General features: G+C 35.3%; 1 protein-coding gene across 1 annotated transcript; it reads right to left on the reverse strand.

Moving 5' to 3' along the window:
- Positions 1–224: 224 nt before the first annotated feature.
- Positions 225–20,609, reverse strand: LOC113793871 (uncharacterized). The gene is given in 7 exon segments (XM_075824163.1): positions 225–1,978; positions 2,102–2,246; positions 4,956–5,109; positions 5,191–6,112; positions 6,114–7,792; positions 7,845–10,169; positions 20,153–20,609. Coding segments are annotated over 6 exon segments (5,343 nt in total). The 5' UTR covers positions 10,108–10,169; positions 20,153–20,609; the 3' UTR covers positions 225–1,798.
- Positions 20,610–22,184: the final 1,575 nt, after the last annotated feature.

A 22,184-nucleotide genomic window follows, 5' to 3' on the forward strand; every position in this document is an offset into this window, starting at 1 on the left:
GCACTATTTCTATTTGTTTAAATCTCCAAGTTTATGTCGCAGACATAATAATAAATGTGGAAATAGAGTTGGCAGAAAACAAATTAATGATATCGAAAGAAGCCAATGGACTTGACCGAAACGATAACAGCCAATCTTCCGACAGGAAGCTCAACGAAATTGTCAAGTCGCCATTTCCATTTGTCTTGAAGTTTGCTGAGTTGGAGAAATATAATAGTTTTCCATTGAAATGAACTTAAATGTTTTTGTTTTATTGTTGGTTTGCGATTAGCAAATTTGTATCCGGTGAGTGGTTATCTATTTTCTAGTTACATTCATATGAATGGTTTGTGTCAATTTTGTTTTGTCGATAACAAAATAGGCAACAGACTGCTTGTCGCTTCTAAATGTATACTGCAGATTAATCGATTATTGGGCGTATTGTACACAGGCAAACAATCTCTAATTCCTGAGATTATTTGATTAATAAGGAACATTTTTCTTATCTTTTGTTTGTAACACAATGATGATGGTGATTGTTTATTAGTGGATTTGATTTGATGAATGGCTATTGTATTGATGATGTATGGATTGTTTGAGAGAAAACACAATCAAAAAGAAATCAAGACAAACACAACTTGTTGATGTCGACGATGAAAAACAATGGAATCGTATCTTATACGGAACAAAAAAAAATCAATATCAAATCAAATCATAACGATAATTGTTTTATTATTATTATCATAATTATAATGTCAAGATGAATGTCAATATAGCAAAAAAAAAATGAATGAATCAATGGAATTAAAGAAAGAGAAAAAATTATTAATTTGTTTTTGTGTCCTATAGAAATGATAATGATTGAATGAATGAATGAATGAAATGGCTGGAATTGATTTGAAATTGACATAAGATTAGTATAAATCTGGAATGAAATGAATGAATGATGTTGGTATGTAAGTTATAAATAAATATTTGTAATGAAAAAAAGGATATGTCCTGATGATGATGATGATAATCTTTTTATATATTGACAATGTGCGTTTGTTTTGTTACACAAAACTTGTAATTTGTCCCGTTTTGTTTTGTCAAAAAAAATGTTTACTTATGATTTTTTTTCGGGGAATAACAACAATGAATTGTGCATAATGGAATGATGATGTTTGTTTGTGGTAGAGGTGGGAGCGAGAAATAAAATAATAACAATTAATTCTATAATAATAATTATTTAGGGGGTGAACAAAAAAACCGGATCGGATAATCGATAATCGTTATTTGTATTTTTTAAAGTTTTTTTGTTTTGTTGGATATAACAAGTATGGATAATAATGATAATAATATTTAAAGGGAGTGCAACAAACAAATATTATATATTATTGATTTGTAGAAAAAAAGGGTGAGATTTGATCAATTGATTGATTAAAATATAAACACAATTGGAATAAATCGGGTGATTAAAAATTGAAATTTGAATCTTATAATTGATTTGATTTGATCTGATTTCTGAATTTGAATGTCCATTACGAGACTAGTCTTTGTACACTCATCGCTGCTTAATATCGCTGATTTTGTTGAAGAGATTAAAGATTTGAAGTTGTGCCTTTATGGTGTGTGTGTGAGAGAGACTTAGATGATTAGAAATGACTGAATGATGATAATGATGATGACGGAAGGAAATAGAAATAATTTATTTAAAGAGGACTAGTTGGATGATAAAAGAAAAAGTGGCAAAAAATTATGTCCATTTCGATGATTGTTATAAAGTTGAAAAAGATCCAAATAAACATAACTAGAGTTTTGGTTTGAAGGTTGAAAATGATCATTCTAATTGTTCCATGAAATTTGGATTTTTAAAATATTCGGGTACATTATCATCAAGACGTGCAATCACTTTATAGATAGCTTTTTTCCATGATTGTTCAGTATCTTTGTTTTGTTGTAATGATTTGAAAAATTCTCGTAATGTTGTTTCGCTTACTGAACGGAAATTTTCTGGAATCTGTTTTTTGGCAATATTGATTGGAAAGAAAGAGAGAAAGAGAAAAATGTCATTTTATGGATAATGTTTTGATTGAATAGAAATGAATGGCTTGAATTGATTGATTGAAAATGAAAAACTTACCGCAATATGATTACTACGATTATAATGAAGATTAAGTACACGTAATAATTCACAATCATCAGTAACATGAAGATCATCAGCACTTTTGATACCTTCGCTCAATGCTTGTCGAGCATATTTTTCCATTTGAATATAATAAAATTCACTACAAGGAAAAAACAGAGAAAAATCATAAAATTAAAATGGATTTCAACACTATTTTTTGGTAGGGGATTATTTTCTGGTCAACATTGTCCAACATTATCATTATTATTACTGCTGCATCCTATGAATGTCACCTTTTGATCAAATATAAAGACATATTTCCGCCATCTGAGACAACAACAACAACAACAAACGTCTCTCAAGACGTCGGGTAAGGAAGTGAAAAGATCTTGTTCAAAAAGACAAGAAATAGAGTAGGGCTCAACTAGGCCAAACCAAACAGCCAAACAATAGCCACATACCATACATAAGGCTAGCCTCGAACAACAACCAAAATACAAAACAAAAGCCAAGACGGTCTTTATTTTGGTTTGTTTTTTGATTGCACATTCTTTCAAAACATTTCAAGCGTTGGTTGTTGTTGTTGATGATGACAATGGATATGAAGAGAGAGAGAAAAAAAAGGAAATAAGTCTGCTGCTTTTGCAGCAATCTTTACAGCAAAAAAGAAAAACATCTTTCAAAGTTTTTTAGCTAAATCGATGGCTGCCTAGGTTGTCAAGGAAATCCAAAAAAAGAAAAAAACCGAAAACATAGGCAACAAACACACATTCCAGACATAAGTCACCAGGTGCTTCAAGATGCAGATGCGCTTTCATCTTATGGATGATTTTTTCATTTCTTTTCTTTCAACCAATCAACCAAAAATCAAGTCGGCTTAAATCAAGCTAGCTTCAATCTGGTGATGATGATGATGATGGTGACCTTTTCACTTTGTAGACTTTGTCCTTTTTTGTTTTCCTTCCTCACATCCCTTTTGGATATTAAGACGAAAATTTTAAAGCAAAACTTTCAATAAGAGAGAGAGAGAGAGAGAAAAGAGCAATAACCCTTTTTTAGAGAAAAGGTTGTTTTACATATTATTTCATATGAAAAATGTGTAAATGACCTAATGGCAGTAAGTTAGTTAAAGTAATTCAAATATTCATTCACATTCATCTCTATAGTCAAAAGGTCGTAGTCTAGGATATGGTGGCAAAATATGATGAGCAAGCAAGCATAGTTTAGCTTGCTTCAATCCTTAATTGGTTTGATTGATTAATGTCTTTTTATGTTCACATTGCTGGGTTAGCTATGTGATTCTTAGAATCGATTTACGAAAAAAAATGTAATCATCGTCATCATCATTGAGACATCGACATGAAGAGAGATTCTCATCGTCAACATTCTCTTTATTCGTTCATTTCTCACACTCACATCATCATTTGGTTCAAACAGTTACCATTTGACCGAATGAACAAAACCAAACAACAGAAAAAAAAATCGGTTGTAATTTTTCGTTTCGTTTCGTTTCATTTGAAGAAGAAAAGTAAAAAAAGTGAAAACTGAAACGACTTTGATCAAAAGAGAGAAAGACGAACAATAAATAATAAGAACACAACAACAAGCAATAGAATGAATGAATCCAAACTAAAATGAATCGAATCCCCCCATCAGAAAAAAATTGACAAAAGAAAAATTGCAAATTGAGAAAAGAATTGGGAATGTTGTTGAATTGATGTCGTCCGAATCAAGAGAGAGAGAAAGAGAGAGAGAGAGAGAAAGCGAGTTTTTGCCCGATCCAATATGTACATATTATGGTATAGTAAGTGATATATTCTTCGGGAATAGCCAAACAAAAGGCATCTTTTCTCTCTCTTACATTTACTTGACTAACATTCTACGCTTTTATTGCTGAATGCATCACACACACAACATTCAGCATTGATGATGATGATATTGTCGTTGATGATGACTCACGACAACCAAACTACAAAAAAAATGCAAACCAAACAGCCAAGAAGATTGTTGTTGTCGTTATCGACAATATCGCGCGCGTGAACCAACTGTTCCATAATAAATAATAAGATAACGGTTTCTCCCGTTTCACTTTCTTGATGTTGGTATCGCCTCGCTGGTTGAATGAATATATTGCGTGGGCAACAACAACAACAACAACAAAAATATACACTTTTGGATTGGATCGGACAAACAAGGGGGATTGATCTCGCGCGCGCGTTTGTGTATAAGTCAAGCAAGGATCCTTTTAGGGATCACTAGCGCGAGAAGTAAGATCCAGGCGCACCATCCATTCATCCATCCATCATGGAACAAACACGGCCTTGAATGAATGAAAGACCGACTTTTACCTCACAATATGACCTCGACCGCATTATTATTACTCGCGTGTGTGTGTTTGTGTCTTATTCTGTCTCTCTCTCTCTCTCTCTCTGCCTTTTGACAATATAACACACACACATACATAGGGTCCTGGAACCCAAGTATGTGTGTAGTTAGTATAAGGTTATTACCATTTTTGTTATAAAAAGTTATGGCTGTTTTGATTCAAAGACTAACAGAGAAAGATTTGATCATCATCATAATGAAAGAGAAAGCGATATATTCTCTCTTTTTCTCGTGTTCGATAAACACCTGGCTAGTATTTTTGTTCGTTTTGTTTTTTGGCACACGAACCGCACACACCATACACCATACATATAATTGATTGCCCTTTCTAGAAAGAATGACTAGATTTGGTTGGACAATCAGCATGCTGCCCAACCCGATTCACCCAAACAAACAAAAACTTCTAAGCAAATATCCTAGGGATTTCGACAAAGGATTCTGGATACATGGATCATGCTAAAAAAATTTCCAAAAGAAAACTTACCGAAAATTCGAAAACCATTTGACCAATTGTGCTGTGTTGTTTTTGTTGAATTTAATATCGGGGAAAAACATTTTCAATATTGATGAACTTGGATAACGGACATAGAAAAACATCAATTTCGCTTTCCTAAGATGCATGGGAGATAAAGTACTAGTGTGCAATGAAGTTAAGGATAATGAATCTGAGTTTGGGGAAAATCTATTAGAATTAGCAAATTGTTTGTTTGAAAAGGATATCATTGGCATGGATGGATCATAAATTGATTGGGTATCATTGGTTTCGGAACCATCACCACCATTTTCGCTACCGGTTCCACTACCACGGCCATATGAACTAAGTACAGCACTACCGCCAGGAAAACCACTCATTGAATCAGGTGATGCACGACTAGCGACAAACATTCGTAAATGATGGGCAGTTGCAGCGGCTGCAACAGCATTAGCAACAGCATCTGTACCTTGATGACCAGTAGCCGCTGTTGAAGAACCATTCATCATGGAAGATGGACCATTGGTTGTCGAGCCATTCAAACTGTTTTTCAAATGATCCATTTCGTCTATATTGAACAATGAACCAGCAAGACGAGCTGTTTGTTCACCACCAAACGGAAATGTCGTTGCATTCGTTGTGGTCGTATTCAAAGCTGTTGATTGATCAAAAAATTCGCTCGCATGTTGAAGACTAGCCAAAGATACGGGTAAAGAATTTGCGGCCGTAGTTGCAGCTATGGATGGAAAATGGATTGCCGAACCACCACCATTGGTCAATAGTGGTGGACTAACGGATGATGTTTCTCGTAAATGATGATGTTCATCGTTGTTGTTGTTGCTAACATTACGAGTGATTCGAGTTGGTGTACGAACTGGCAGTCGTGAATCGGTAACTTTGTTTCGACGCTTTTTTGCCGGTCCAACCACCAACGATATGGCTTCGGTTTGTTCGGCTGCCATTATTGGCGGCGAAACGGTTGCAGTTGCGTCCACAACACGATTACCAAATACATTGGACGCTGCTGCTGCCGATGATGATGATACTGAATTCGTATCACGAACTCCATTCAAATTGACTGGTGTATCTCGGCCATACATACCGCTTGCTTGTTTAGCATAGAAATTACCACCAACAGCATTTGGTGGATAAACAAACGATGTTGATTTTGGAAATCGGTGATGATTCAAATGCGTTAGCCATCACGAATGGACTATCGGCTGTATCACGACCATTTTTTGAATGATGGCCATTCGGAGAGGTAGTAGCCAATTTTGTTTGTCTTGTCGATGATGATGAGTATTTAGCGTCCAACATTTGTGCCAATAAATCGGTGGCTCCAACTTTGGTATTATCTTTAAGCTGTGTTTGGGACTGCGATTGTGTTTGTTGTTGTTGTTGTTGAGCTTCCAATTGTGTTCGAATTGAATTTGAAACGATTCTTGCCATTGATTGTATCACTTGTGTAGTAACTGTTTCAACGAATAAATCTATATCAAAAATTTTACAAAATTTATCCGATAACGATGATAATTGTTGTTGTTGTTGTGCATGATGTGATGATGCTGTTGGCGAAATATGGCCACCAAATTGTGAAAATAATGTTGCTGCATCCGGTACAATTTGAATCACATCACAATCACTGTGGTTATTATTGTTATTGTTATTCATCGACATCATTGTATTCATCATGGTAATCGGTGGACTAGAACGTTGTGGATAAGATGATGATGATGATGATAATCGTCCATTGGAATGATGGTTAATTTTTGATTGTTGTTGTTGTTGTTGAAAGATTTGTAGGGCTGTATATTTTTGTAAAAGTTGTTGTTGAAATTTGCTTAAATCACGTTCATAATCAGAAATACGAGCTCGTTTGGTGTTTGAATGACGATTATTATTATTGGGTTGTTGCGGCGATTGTTGATTATTGTCAATATTATTGTTCGATATGCGTGCGGAAGTCACATTCGCCTGTGTTTCTTGGTTATTGTTGCGATTGTTGGATAAATCCAATTCCTTATTAATATTAACATTGTTATTTGACTCACTAGATTTATGTTGTTGACTGGATCGTTGTTTTTGTTGTTGTCGCAATAATAGTTGTTGTTGTTGTTGAAGTTGTTCTTGTTGTAAACCACTTTCGTCATATCCTTCATCATCCAATTCAATTTCCATTGTACCATTGTTGGCTGTCGCTGTTGTTGTTAAAATGTCTTCGACCCCGACAATCAGTCCAGATGATGATGATGGCGATCGTCGACTACGACGTCCAAGTTGTTGCTGATGATTCGAATTGGCTTCCTCATGCTCATCTGCAAGTTCCTCATCAACATTATCATCATCATCCATATCATCCATATCGTCGATATCATCATCTTCAGTATCGATACTACCATTACTTTGATTGAGCATTTTGGTTGTTCGTTGTTGTTGTGGTTGATAAAGTTTACGTTTTTTGCATCCATTGATGGTTGGTCCATTGTTGGTTGTTTGTTGAATGACAAGAGTATTATCAATTTTATGGTCGCAATTACTATTATTGTCACTATCATCAGCATGATCATTGTTGATGAGAATTTCATCATCGATATCGGTTTTCATGATTGGTGAATTTTTCGTTATCGTTTTAGTAATTTGGTTGTTATTAGTGTTGTTGCACACTGCCGTAGTTTCCAATAACATATTCGAACAGAATGTTTCTTCTATTATGGATGATGATGATAAACTATTTTGTTGTTGGTGGTGGTCGATATCTATTTGATGATGATCGTCGTTGTTGACAACAATTTTCAAATCTTTTGGTTTATTATAATGTGCCGACAAAGATGAACGACGATGACGACGATCTACATCGAACGACAAATAAGCAATGAATGATTTAAAAGATGACAAACTCACCTAAAGAAATAGTCTCCTCAGACGACGACGACGATGATGTTGATGTTGATGATGATGTTGACGACGACGACGACGATGATGATGATGATGAGGAGGAGGAGGTTGATCCTAAGCTGCTACTATTATTGTTATGATTGTATCCAATTGATTTCTCTTGTTGTTCTGATGATAAAGATGAATGTAACGGCGGCGGAGGTCGACCACGAGCCATACTTTGCTCCTCCTTATTTTGATTATTATTATTAACCAGATTTCCGTCCCGTTCATCTGCTGTTTCTGTTGTTGTGACCACCACAGCCATTTCGTCATCATCATCATTATGATCCATACCACTACTACTGCCAACCACAAGATCTGTAATCATCTTAGGATCATTCTTCTTCTTCTTCGTTGTTTCAGATTGCTTAACTGGATCTCCTTCGTTGTCGTTGTTGTCATCCCCTTGCTTGGTTAGCTGATTATCAATGTCGTCTGTTCCATGACGGTTCTTTTCATCTGTAGCATCAGTAACAACATGATGATGCTGGTCATCATCATCATCATCGCTGTTAACGAGTTGATCTTTGCTGTTTTGACCAGCATTATCGGTCAGAATATTTGAATCACCACCACTGGCAAAATAATCAAATAAAAGATTTCCATCCAAATCGTCTACGAATCGATTTTTTGATTCCATCAATAGCGAACCATTATTCAGTTCAGGCGATAAGGATGATTTGTTCAATTCATTACGATTATCATCATCATCGTTAGTCGTTGACGAAAGATATGGATGTTTTTTAATCGGAGATGTTGATGGTGATGATTGCATCATTTTGTCTTCGGATTGCCGAATCAAATCGCCGGTAGATGACGATTGTTGTTGATTATTGTTTGTAGCGGAAGCAGCAGCAGCTGCAGCTGCCGCAGCAGCGGCGGCGGCACCACTTTCCAATATATCTCGTAATAATTGAGCATCAAATGCGGCAGCCGCAGCCACATTGTTTGAATTGAACAAAGCATTATTTGTGGCAGCAGCCGCCGCAGCAGCTGCCGCTGCAATTTCGTTAGCTTGAAGATTGTTCAATAATGTGGCTGCCATGGCCATATTATTGTTATTATTGTTATTATCGTTATTATTATTACCGGGATTCATCGATGATTGTAATTGCGTTAAAAATGATGCGGCAGCTTGATTATAGCCACTGGCAGTGACAAATTGATCAGCCGCCAAGGATTTGTTTGTTGCGGCAGAAAATTGAGATGCTTTGTTTGTTGTTATCTGGGCGAGATGACCAGAAGATTGTAGTTGTGTTGATGGCGGTGGGGGTAGTGGCGGTGGAGGTTGTGGTGCATGATGATGATGATTAGCAGCCATAAATGCAGCCATTGCAGAACCCTGTTGTTGTTGACATAATTGTTGAAACAATGATGTAGCCTGATGATGATGATGGTGGTGTTCCATGATGTTTGATGTATCGGTCGAACATGATAATGATGATGACGATGACGATAATGGTCGATGATGTCCACCAGAAGGATAGAATGGCGAATCTCGTAACAGATTTTTTCCACCACCAACATACGATGATGAGGAATGATGGTGATGTGGATTGGATGCCTGCATATCTGGCAATTGATTATTATGTGGATGATGATGTTGGCTAGCAATAGCGGCCATATCGGACATTGTTTGATGATGATGATAATTAAGATGATTATGGTGATTGTTAGCAGCAGCAGATAGACGATTAATGTTACCATTCATTGATGCATCATTCGATAAGATTCGATGATTATGATGAGGATTGTTGGCAATGTTGTTGTTTGTGGATGATCCATATGCTTTATGATTGTTATTATAACCATGATAACCACCACGTGATGAAAAATTGGCTATACTTGCATAGCTATTACGTGGTTCACCAGCATCCACGCGTTGCCTTGTTCGTTTCATTTTGACCGGTTTATTGTTATTATTGGATGATGATTGTGAACTGGCCGTGGAAGACTGCGGCTGATGATGATGTCCACTATGATGATGATGATGAGGCATGTTGTTTGGTCGTTGATGTTGATTGCTCGATATTGCGGTTGATGATAATTGTTGTTGCGATTGCGGTTGTTGTTGATGATGTTTAAGGACACTTCGGTTCAGATTGATTGCTGGACGGATCCAAGGATGGTAGGAGGGCGGTAAACTGTCACTAATGCTGTTATTGGGAGATAATCCACGATAATGATTATAGAACAAATCTTGTCCGTTATTCACCAAAGGATTCATATAATCCGTTTTGTTTGTTTGTTGTTGGTCGATTTGATTCGATTCTCAAGGAATTTCCTGATCTGAAAAACAAAACAAAGAAAAAACGGAAGAAAATTATAATAACGGAATCAAAATTCATTCATTCAATGATCATGTCCAAATGAACGTATCTTTGTCATTTTCTTGTTGCCATTGTCTTTGCTCGATGTCAATTTGATTTTAATGACAGACGGAACAAGACATTTCATCATTATCATTTTCAGGGCGTCAAACGATGATGATGATTCTTTGGCTATTCGGATGACTGATCGCGTGATGGTTCACCATGGTGATGTTTCAATGCAATCAAACCAAGCGTAACACTTACGTCTTGGCACATCCACATCATAAACAGTGTCTATCTATTTTTGGGTGAGGCTATGAAAGGTGATCGAGCTAAGCCAAACCAAGATAGTGAAAGAAACTCATTTCTTTTTGACAAAGCTAAGTTCCGGCCTATAATGTTATCATTATTTTCTCGTGGTGATGGTGTTGATTAATTAATTAGTTAGTCAGTAGTTTCATCATGATCGGAAGTCTCGCATGTTTGTTTTTCGGTTTTTTAATTCAAAAAAATAAATCAATGTCTTTGCATCAAACCGGGAGACACCAACTAACTAAATCCTTGTGAATTTGCCAATATTGTGCCAAATTAATATCCGGTGAATAAGGGAATTTAAAAGCCATTATTATATTTGATTTTAATCTAGTTTGGTTGGCAAATTTTATTTTATTTTTTCGAATTGAATTAAATTTTTCTCATTTTCACATCAAACTGATGGTGGATTAACTTAATTGAACATTGGATCCGAAAATTAAATTTCACACAGAGTTCACATTCATTCACGATGACGACTTTATCATTTCGACACACACAAAGTGGAGAAAGAGAGAATAATTTGACTTTGTAAGGCAATATTTTCGTTTCGTTTTTATTGGCCCTAAGGCCTAATTTGAAAGGCACGTGTCTTAGGACCTAAGTATAGTGTAGTGGTCACTCATTCACTCATTATCATCATAATTATGTGTGACCAACACAGTGAGGTGGACAGTGACCATAGTTTTCTTAACATAGATAGATAAGCTGGACTGACCGGGCTGTGTATTTGATGATGACCATCAGTGATGATCGTAAATGAAGCAAAACGAATTTTTTTTGGCTTCATGGGCCACCGCCTAGACATTAACCAGACACATATGGAATGGGAAGGAAGATGAATGTTTGGCTATCACCTTTATCACTCTAGTTGGCTGATTTTTACTTTGGAAATGACCTTTTTCCAAAATGATGATGATGATGATAATGATGAGAATTGTAACAATATGTGTTTGTCAATTACATTAATTAAGGAAAAGTGGATCCGGTTTTCGTTTGGTTGATTGGTTGAATTCAACACAGGACGACAAGGTAACTGTAAGGTGTGCGTGGGAACACCGTACACACGTTACAGTTAGATGAGTTTTTCTTCAATTTCATTTCCAATTTGAATATTGTAATGGAAAAGGCGCCGGAAGCCGACATTTGCTGCTGTTGTTGAATAATTGGACTGATCACCCAACAACAACAACAATAAACTTAGAAAGTGAGGAAAAAATTTGACTAGGTGTGTGTAACATGAATACGGGATGCTTTGGTTGTCGTCGTCGATTGTTTGGTCAAATTATCATCAATGATGTTTGTAAACTGATGATGTTTGTTTGATTTTTTGTTTTGTGACTCAACATCATCATTATATGCCCAGCCCAAAATCAAAATCTCGAAAGAAAAAAACCCGATTTTTTCAAAGAGCGGATAATCAAAGAGAAATGCAGTAAGCTTAATGTCACCATCACCAATTTACAATCGAAACGAAAAAAAGATTCGAAATCGAATCGATCGTCCATCACTATCGATAGAGTTGAATGTACCTCATTCGCTCATCATTGATTCGAATGTTTGTTTGCATAAATCACTAATTACCCCTCCTTATCACTTTGTAGTGATATCCGGCGACACAAGTCATAAGCCAAGCAAACCAATAAGGTTAGGTTCAAGGACTGTTATTAATTTATTTGTTTGTTTGGTTGGTTGTTTGATTTGTCAATCGAAAGTGTGAAGATTTTTCATTTTTCATTTTTCGATTTTATTTGACCACCTTAAACATCACCATTCATTGTGAGTGTTGGCGTATGTCAGACGTACGACGACGATGATGAAAAAAATCAAACAAACTTTTTTGGCAAAAAGAACGGTAATTGAATTGTAATTAAGCAGCAACAAATTTGCTTAGACAAATATTTACCTTTGTCAACATAAAAAAGCAGCTGAAAACAAAAAATGACCACCAATCAATATTTTAATGAGACTAATTTGCATAATTTGTATTTGGTGAATGTTTACATAACCACCAACAACAAGTGTGTCATGTTAAACTAAACAAAACTTAAGACATTTTTTGTCAACATTTACAACATTTGCTATAAGGCGCATCCATCATTTATTCATTATGTTGACGTAAGGATTGTGCAAGTGAACGGATGTTCAGCAAACGAATAACATGAGTGATTTTTCTTATATTACCTCATGAAAATTACCTTATATGCCAATGCCAACAACACCTTAAGTTTGTCGACCTACGTATATATTCTTCTGCTAATGCAGCAACCCGAAAAAAGAAAAAGAAAAAAAGACCCAGTGACACAATGAACAACAACATAACAAGCTAGTTTTATTTAGTGGTTGTTTAGTTGTGTGTTGACCTCGAAAATACGTGATCATTTTTGCAAAGACATATTTCTTGACTCACAACAACAACACTGATCATACACACAGTGCAGACCTAGACATTTTTCTTCGCAATCATTCGCACAGGAAAGCAATCATTTCCTTCACACACACACACGTGTCACACACATTTAAAGAAAAATAAAGGTATTGTGTGTACAGTGATAACATCCGTTTTTTTTCAATTTGGCCAATGCACACACACCGGAGAATGCATAAAGATTACATGACCTTATGATGATTGAAATGAAATAAAATGCAAGATCCGGTTAGTATTAGACCGAGACAGACAGACAGACAAACAGACCTGAAGAGAGTCAAAGGTTAAAGAGTTGAGCTATATCCACTATCCATTCATCCATCCAGGATCATTTTCGAAAGTTTAGCCCTATGTGTGTGTCTATTGTGTGTCTCTATGGTTTGTTTGTTTGTATTTGGCGGACGAGATAAGTTCCGGTGTTAGAAAAACAGTAAAGTAAATTGATTACAAAAACTTAATTAGATTTTTTTTCCTCTAGCTAAGGACACAGGATGACGCCCAATTTGATTGAATAGAAATGTGTAATGTATAGAGAGAGAGATTCAATGCCGTTATTGTTATCGTTGTTATCATCATTCGAAATGAAATAATGAAAAAAATGAGGCTAACAAATCAATCAACCAGTTATCAAAAAAGAAAAAAACAACAATAAGTTTCAGATGCGCTCTGTTTGCCGTTATTGATAATAATAACATAACTATAGAAAAACATTAATAGAAAACATCATCATCATTAGGGCGAATCCAAGCCAGCCGAAAAAACTGTATTATGATGATAATTTTTCCTTCCAAACAAATTAAATATGAAAACATCATCAATGAGAAAAAAACATATCTAAATCTCCACCCAAGGTTTGCTTTCAGAAGGATACACATTCACTCGGATGTTATTGTTTTCCAAAGGAGCCATTGTATGATGGCAAAAAAAACACAGGATGACAAAAAAAACCACGATGGCCGAATCAAAAAATCACACAGTCAATGTATGTCATGCATTATCATCACTATAAGACAGTGACCACTCCTGATGATGAAAAGAAGAAGAAACATCATCTTCTTTGAAATTATCATCCATCCTACTTATGCTGTCTCTCTCTCTTTCTTTGTTTGAAAAATGAAACCTATATTGCGCCTTAGAAAATTTTTGTTTAAAAATTTTTTCAAATCAAAAAACGACGACAACATCAAGTGTGTGAGTGAGTGACAGACAGAAAGAAGAACGCACATAGCAACATCAACAGACCGAGAGAGAGAGATGCTTAATAAAGATGATCATCATCATCATGGTGGTTGGGTCGATGACGAATGAAGAAACAGCAACAAGTGAATGAGCGAAATGGATGGGCCTTTTTCACACACAGTGATGCAGCATCAAATCAAATTAAATTAGAAAAAATGTTCTTCTCTCCAACATCTATTACATGATTCGATGAGAACCACCGATTTGGTCAATTTATTCTGACAAAACGAAAAAAAGCAAGAAAGCAAATGATCATATACTCAACATTTAGACTTTGGATTCCCATTATATTATTTTGATTTTTCCAAAGGTCATAAGACATTATTAAAATGCAAAAGCACACACACACACACCATCAGCATATAGTGAGATTGAAAGAAAAGAAAATGCATAGAAAACAATGGCGCCTCCAGATTTAGATGAAGAGAAAAAAAGATGAAAAACTCACCAAAATAAAATCAGATCCTAATCAGCTTAGAACAATAAACTATAAGGGAGTATATTATGGATACTGACTACTGGTATGGGTTTGTAGGAAAAAAACACAGTGGACATTATCTGCTGCTGGTAGATAGATATATTTCCGATTGGAAAAAGCAAAACAATCGCACTATCACAAGAAATTCACTTGTTGTTTTTGTTTTTTTGCGGGTTCATTCACATTCGTACAATAATAATGATGATGGTGGATGTTGTTTGATGATAATGTAGATGATGATCAGATTGTCATGATGATGATTCGTTTTAATTCATAATCATCATCATCTTCATAATAAAATGTTCTGTTTCGGTTTCCACTCGATGATGGTGGTCGATGTTTTTTTTTCAAATTTTTTTCTCGTTCGTTCGTTTGGTATAGTGATAGTGGTGGCTGGCAAAGTTGGCAAAGTTTTGCATTTTTGGCCACTTTATTCACAATAATAATCACACACTATCTCTGATCGCCATCATCAAAACGAATAACAAAATTCACAAAAAAATGATAAGTCAATTCTAATTCATTTAGTTTTTTTTTGTTGGACAAAACCTTTTCTGCCATCGATCTTCTCTCTCTTTATTCTTCAAAATTGGATGGTTAATTTAGTTTTTTGTTTCACTTCGAATGATGGTTGCTGCATGGAGAGAAGATATTATGATTCTCTCTGTACGAATGGAAAGAAGCGACCGTTGTCGTTGTCGTTATCGTCGATGCTCCTGTGGCTGCTTCTGCTGCTGTGTGCATTGTATGTAATTTTTTCGTTTTGCATTTAATAAATCGAAATAGTGTATCGATAGATTGTATGGATGCCAGATAGTAGTGGTGGTGGCTGATGTTTGATGGTTCCTTTTTCATAATGATTATGTGCAAACAGTGATAATGTAATGGCTCCCAATGAAGAAAAAAACATCGCAATCTATCTTCGATATCTTTTACTTACTTTGGCGCTTCTAGCAGCAGCAGCAGCAGCATTAAGTCATGTAATGAGTGTGCTACATCCATCCAAAAACAAAACACAAAAAATCCATACATCACATACATAGATCTAATATGTAATGTAATGTCAGTTTCTCTTTGTCAGTTTTTTTACTTTTTTTTGGTTTGTACATCTAATCTATCTTCATTCACATTTTATGAAATGGAAAAAAGGGAAGGCAAAGCAAGGCGCCCAAACTAACAATAACCATCATCTTTTTTTTTGATGGCCACTTTTTTTCTCAATCAGTTAGTTTTATGGCTGCCTATATTTGATGCCTGATGATAATAATAATGATAATGATGATGGCCACAGATGGTCGGCCATCTTGTTATCATCATAAAGAAACATACATCACACACACACACATATACATTGGAAGGCGCCTTTCTTTCTCTTTGACTGCATATTCATTTATCTTGGCGTTGTTAAGATTGAAGGATGCAGGCAGTGATAAAGAGCGAATCCAATACGAAGATTGAGAAACACAAAGAACATAGTGAGAGTGAAAAAGGAGAAGGAAGGCGCGTTTTGATCATAAAAAAGGCGTTTTCTTTTCCTTTTCGATCTTTTCTTTCTTTCCACTCACTTGGCAAAAGAAGCCATCTTTGCAAACAAAAAAAAGATGTGCTGAATTCAAAAAAGGAAAATAACAAAGTAAAGTAGGCTGGCTATTTTTTCGGGTATCGAGAGAGAGCAAATCGAGTTGAGAATAGAATCTCTAAATGTGGAATGTCTAAATAAATTGGGAGCCATCCATTGAGCACTATCATCATTGCTAAGGCATTATTGAGGTATTGTCTTTTGTGCTTTTTTCCAAAAAAAAACAAAAACATTTTCTTCGCATGTCGCCATCGTCGTTGCTTTGGTTATGTGCAATGGTGGTGTATGGCACACACACACTTTGCCCACCAACCAACCATCTCAGGCAGAATTTATGTTTGTTCGTGTATAGATGATGAACGAGATGAGATGAGAATCCATTGAAAAAGTACCACTACTGTTTTGAATTGGCCACAATCATCATCATCATTTGATAAAGAATATCTTTCTCTCCAATATGTGACGCCAAGAAATACAATCCTTTCCTATGTCTTTTTTCATTGCAATTCTCCTTTTGTGTGAATAAGTTTTAGGCGTGGTAAACTAGAATTAGAGATGAAAGGATGGACAGACAGACAGACATACAAATCGACTAAAAAAAGACAAGATGGCCGAAAATATGGCAGAAATTTTTTTTGAAATAATGAAAAAAACTTTGATCAGGACAGGTATATTGGATGATGATGATTGAATGAATGAACCAAAAAAGCATCTTGATTCACTCAATCAATGATGATGATGACCTACAATGTAATCACTATACAATGCTTGACTCTCAAGTGAATAACAAAACACGGAAGATAATGTTGATTATCATACGCACAAACAATATGCTCTATCATTTGAAATGATTTTGTTGTTGTTTGTAACGATGATGATGACTTGTTAGAAATATTGGACATGCATGCATTATATGATTCAAGTCATGTAAAAAAGCAAATGGAAAACATCTAAAACACATTTAATGAGAAATTGCCAATTATGATGATGATGATGATGATGATCTTAGTCATGATAATAATGATAATAACAATATTAGATGATGACGCCCAATCTATATCTATAGTTCTTTCATTTTAGGAAAATTTTTCTACCCAAAAAACCATTCACTTAGATATTTTAGTGGAGATAACAATGTTTGGGTGATGAGTGTGAAAAGTTACACCTATGCAATTTTTTTCATTTTGTCAATTTCCTAATAATCATCGTTTTAATTAATTAATTTGCTTAATTCATTCATTTTTTTGGTGTTAAATCTGCCAAAGTGAGAGAAAACAATTGTTTTGCCATTGGTGTCGGCCGGAATGACTCCGTTAGCAGCCACATCTGCCCGAAGTCCGGTCAGACCAGATGCCGTCATCGGAACAAACGAACGAAAAAAAACCCGAGATACCCGGCACGCGAGCTCAAGTATTTTAGGGACACAGACACGCGCGCGTGCAAACCTTCTAATCACTTCACGATGACCGGTCATTTCTTGTTTTGAATTGTGATTGAATGAAAAGAGTTGACCTTTTTTTATTTTTTCTTTGTTTGAGTTAAAGATCCCGTTATGGTTGCTGACCAGGAACATACAGCCAAAAAATGAATGAATAAAGGTCAGACAACACCGGGTTTCTTACGGTGTGATAACGGGATCATTATGTTTTCTATCGAATCGGTCATAGGTCAAATCTTTTGATCATCTTGTTTGTCCAGGTAAGTAAAAAGAAATGTAATGACCTGATCGACCGGATCGATCGATTAAGAACAAGCAAGCAAGAGAGAGAGAGAGAGAGAGACACGCGAATAACGGATTGATCAAACAGTACCCTTTTTATTTTTTGCTGATCTGCTGTCTGGCACTATCGGTCACTGGCCTAGTTTTTTTTCTTCTCAAAGTTCAATTCAACTAATCAATTATCAGAGTGAAGGGTCATTTTTGGTTTGAATTGAAGTTTGATTTTATCCAAATTTTACCCAAAAAAAAACGGTAAAAAAACGGTATTCGTTTTCAAACAAATGAATGAAAAACCGAAGAAAAATGAAATTGAAAAATGGAAAATTAGGTCACACCATTATCATCATCATCATCGTCGTCTAGATGGTTTAGAAGGCTATAATTTGTTTCAGCTTTTTCTTGTTTTGCTTTGTTTTCTTAAATGTGCACGTGCACAATTGTGGCTCGTGGCACAAAACACACACAAGTAAGCCAAGTGTTGCTTTTTCTAGTCACAAAAATTTTCCATCAAATTTGAAACAATGGAAAAAACCAAAACCACCACAATCAAATTTTGAATACAACCAACAACAACAAGCAGCTGTTGCGCTGAACCAAAATGACATTATTTCTTACTGCTGTGTTCAGAAAGAAAATCTCAATGGATGCAGAGATGCATTGATTTGGGATTTCAGATTTTGTTCCTCCCCCTCCAAAAAATAGCGATTAATCTTTAGAAGAAAAAGCCAAGTGTTTGTTGTCACCATTGGTTGGATGGATGTATGGATGGCGAATTGAGAGTGACATACAAATGAATAAATCTTTTGCATACCGGCTGCTGCCTGTACTCCATTGCCATATGGACATTTCTCTCTCTGTGTTGTGTGGGTGAGAATAGATGTGATCTTCAAGACGACGGGATTTTTTCAAATATAAAAGGTATTTTTCTGGGCCAAGGATATTCGTTCGTTCGACAAATAGCATCTGTAACTTTTCAATTGTTTCGTTTCGTTTTTCTCACTAAACAAAGAAACAATAATAACATCGTCTATATTCACAGCCACCTGTGTATGATGATGCTGGTGGTGTGGTATATGTCATTCAGAAAAAAAAATCGCCCACGCGCTTCAATTCAAATTGAATTGACAGGGTCCCTTTATCCTTAGCTAACAAGCCATAGATAAGAACAATACAATGGTGATGGTGGACAATGGATATAAGGCAACATCCATACATTCTAAGGATGAAATTGAAACACAATGCAAACATTGAAACACAGCCGTTTTATTTCTACATTTGCTTTTTGTTTGTTGGTTGACCGTTTTCTTTTTTGTTCATTTTGATTGAACCCACGCAATATCATTACGACAAATCCAGCGAAAGCTCAAAGACAGACTTGGCATCTTTTCATTTGCTTTTGGGGACACCATCAATCAATTCAGATGTTTTCAGGAAAAGTTAGACAAAAAAAACACCCAATGTCCTTGTGTTTCAAAACGTCTGGCAATTTTATTTCTGCTGAAAACTTTTTCTTAACGAAAATGCCGAACATAACGACAAAAATGTCTTCAAGACAAGGACAGACCAATTTGGTGATGATGATGTAATGGACAATCTGTCTATCTAATGGATGGATGAAAACCACCTGTGTTTGTTTGATGATGATGATTGTCTTAAGAAAATGTTCAACTTGGCAACAGCAATCATCATCATCGACGAGAAAAAACCGTTTTGATTTTCTCTAAGCACAACCGTTTTTGGTTTTTTTTTGTTTTCCAGATTGGCCTCTCTTTTTTCTCAAATGGAACAAAATTTTGCTTTTTTCTCAAACTCAATTCAAACTAAACTAACCTTAGTGATTATTAAGTTAGCATCTTTTCTATTCAATTCAGTGAATAATGAAAAGTTTCGTCGTAACCTTCCAGTAACCAAGGTCGTTGTTTGTTGTTGCTGCATTGTATTTGGATTTTTTTGGCAACAAAGAGTTTATCAAGGTCGGAAAATCTTAAATGATGATGAGGGTTTCTGCTAAAAAAAGGGTAGACAGATTTTTTCTTAAAGACACAATCAAGACCAAGGTCATTACCACAAACATCCCAATAAACTGGGAAAACTATGATCGGAAACAACGGGGTGAAAAATTTGCTCAAATGAAAGTTAATTTTCTCGGTCATCATCATTAAATGATCAGAAATGGGATCTTAGGAAATATGACGAGAACTTACCTTGATGTGGTGATAATCAATGTTGGTTTATATGAACATTGGATTGAAACACATTCATAGAAAAATGAATCACAATTGACAATCATTGCACATCATTGAATAAATTAACAATTCAAGATTCAACACTCAGTCAATCAACCAATTATATTATCTGTCGGTGTGCGTGTATGTTTGTGATTGCTTTAACGGATTCGGATTAAGTTTTTTGTTATTTTCACTTTCCAATTTCGTCGAATGAGAAAAATTCAAAACAGCATAGAAAAAACATAAAACATAGCATAGAAAAAAAACATAAACAACAATATTCGGGCGATACAAGAACGTGCCTGTTTAAGTGTTTTATGATTGCTGATGATAAATTTGAATATCTTTTTTTCGATATCATTCTACACATACAAGCAAATGATGATGATCAAAGAAGATGATCAATGTATGAGAATGACACACATTTCTCAACATTTCATCACGATTATAATGAAAACAAAATTTCGCTTGTTGTTGCCATTTCCAATCCAAAGTAGTCGTCCTGAATTTTGTTGAATGTTCTTGTAAACATTGAAAATGATGAAGATTTGCTTTTTTGTCAAAACAAAATTCATTTCCTTTTGCCGAGATTCTTTTCGATCAAACATCGACAAAACATTAAACATCAACAATGGTCATCGTTTTGCATGGATGTTTTTGGTTTGAAACAATTGTTCATCATCACATTCTCATGTATATGATATATCGATGGTGCCCGTTCGTGATATGTGTAATCGGTTGTTGTTGATGTTGTTGTTGCCAGTAGCAAGCTAAATATCAAAATGAGAATGAGAATCTAGTCCATCCAGTTTCGGAAAGAGTTTTTTTCGCCATAATAATATTCTAGAGGCATCTCGTATGTCACATATACACACACATATAGCGAAAGAGAAACACAGAAGCGGCAATGAGCATGACTCCAATTTGGTAATTTTTGTTCATCATTTTTTGATTTTTAGGTAGCAGTTTTACATGTAGTTAGATGATGATGATGATTTGGATGATTTGGATATTGTGTGTGACGTTGGTTGGCGTCATTTCGGGCAAGTTAGTTAGTTAGTTCCTAACCTTAGATGTGTGTGTGTTTGTGATATATAATTGCCAACTAAAAAAGGAAAATCATCATCATTTTCACCATATTTGTCTATGTTTTTTTGCTATGTGGCTCCAATAATTATTACCTGTGTGCTGTGTGTATGTGTGTGTTCGGCCATTTTTCCTAAGGATCGATTACTTTCAATCGATCTTCATGGAAAACTAATGTAATGTATGTTTTTTTTGGTGATATTCAAACATGCGTCGAACAACAAAAAAATCTGGCTGAGAAATGGTCATTTCTCAAAAGGAAGGAAACAAACGAAAGGGAGCCACTAAGATAGGATGCTGGTAATACTGAACATGTCATTAAGAGTAGATATATAGTGGTGTGTGCACTGAATGCATACACATAAGATGTTTCCATTAACATAACTGGATCCACAATTCAGCCAAACATAACACTAAGATAGTAAAAATAAAATAAAGGGCACCATTAATATGGCACTATAATAATAATAATGATGATGATGATGGTAGCCAAACCTTAACAATTGTAAATATAGCAGAGATATATAGAGAGAGACTACTGTATTGCGTGTTGTATATGCTCATCTTAGTGTGACGCCTTAGACATTTTGATGTTGCTGGTGTAAGTAATATAAAACTAACCAACCAAACAACCAATACTACTTTCTGTCTGTGTGTTTATATGAATGGCTCCTTATCATCCTCCTTACAGTAAAAGATAGAAACACTTTTTCTTATTTATCTTTATGCTCCTCCTAAGATTGTGGCGCCCATTCACTTAGTTTCAGTTTTTCTTAGCCAATCCTATCCAATAATGAAAATAATATTCATAATGAGATGTGATGTTGTTTTTTCGGAACAAATTTTTTTTTATTTTCGCGTTTCACTGGACACATCAATCAATCAATCGGCAAATAACAATAGATATTTGTCACCTTCACAC

The sequence above is a fragment of the Dermatophagoides pteronyssinus genome, unplaced genomic scaffold, assembly GCF_027571235.1.
Source record: "Dermatophagoides pteronyssinus isolate colony J.1.1.1.1 unplaced genomic scaffold, Derpt_VIB-CSIC_2022.12 sq0051, whole genome shotgun sequence".
Classification (NCBI taxonomy): Eukaryota; Metazoa; Arthropoda; class Arachnida; order Sarcoptiformes; family Pyroglyphidae; genus Dermatophagoides; species Dermatophagoides pteronyssinus.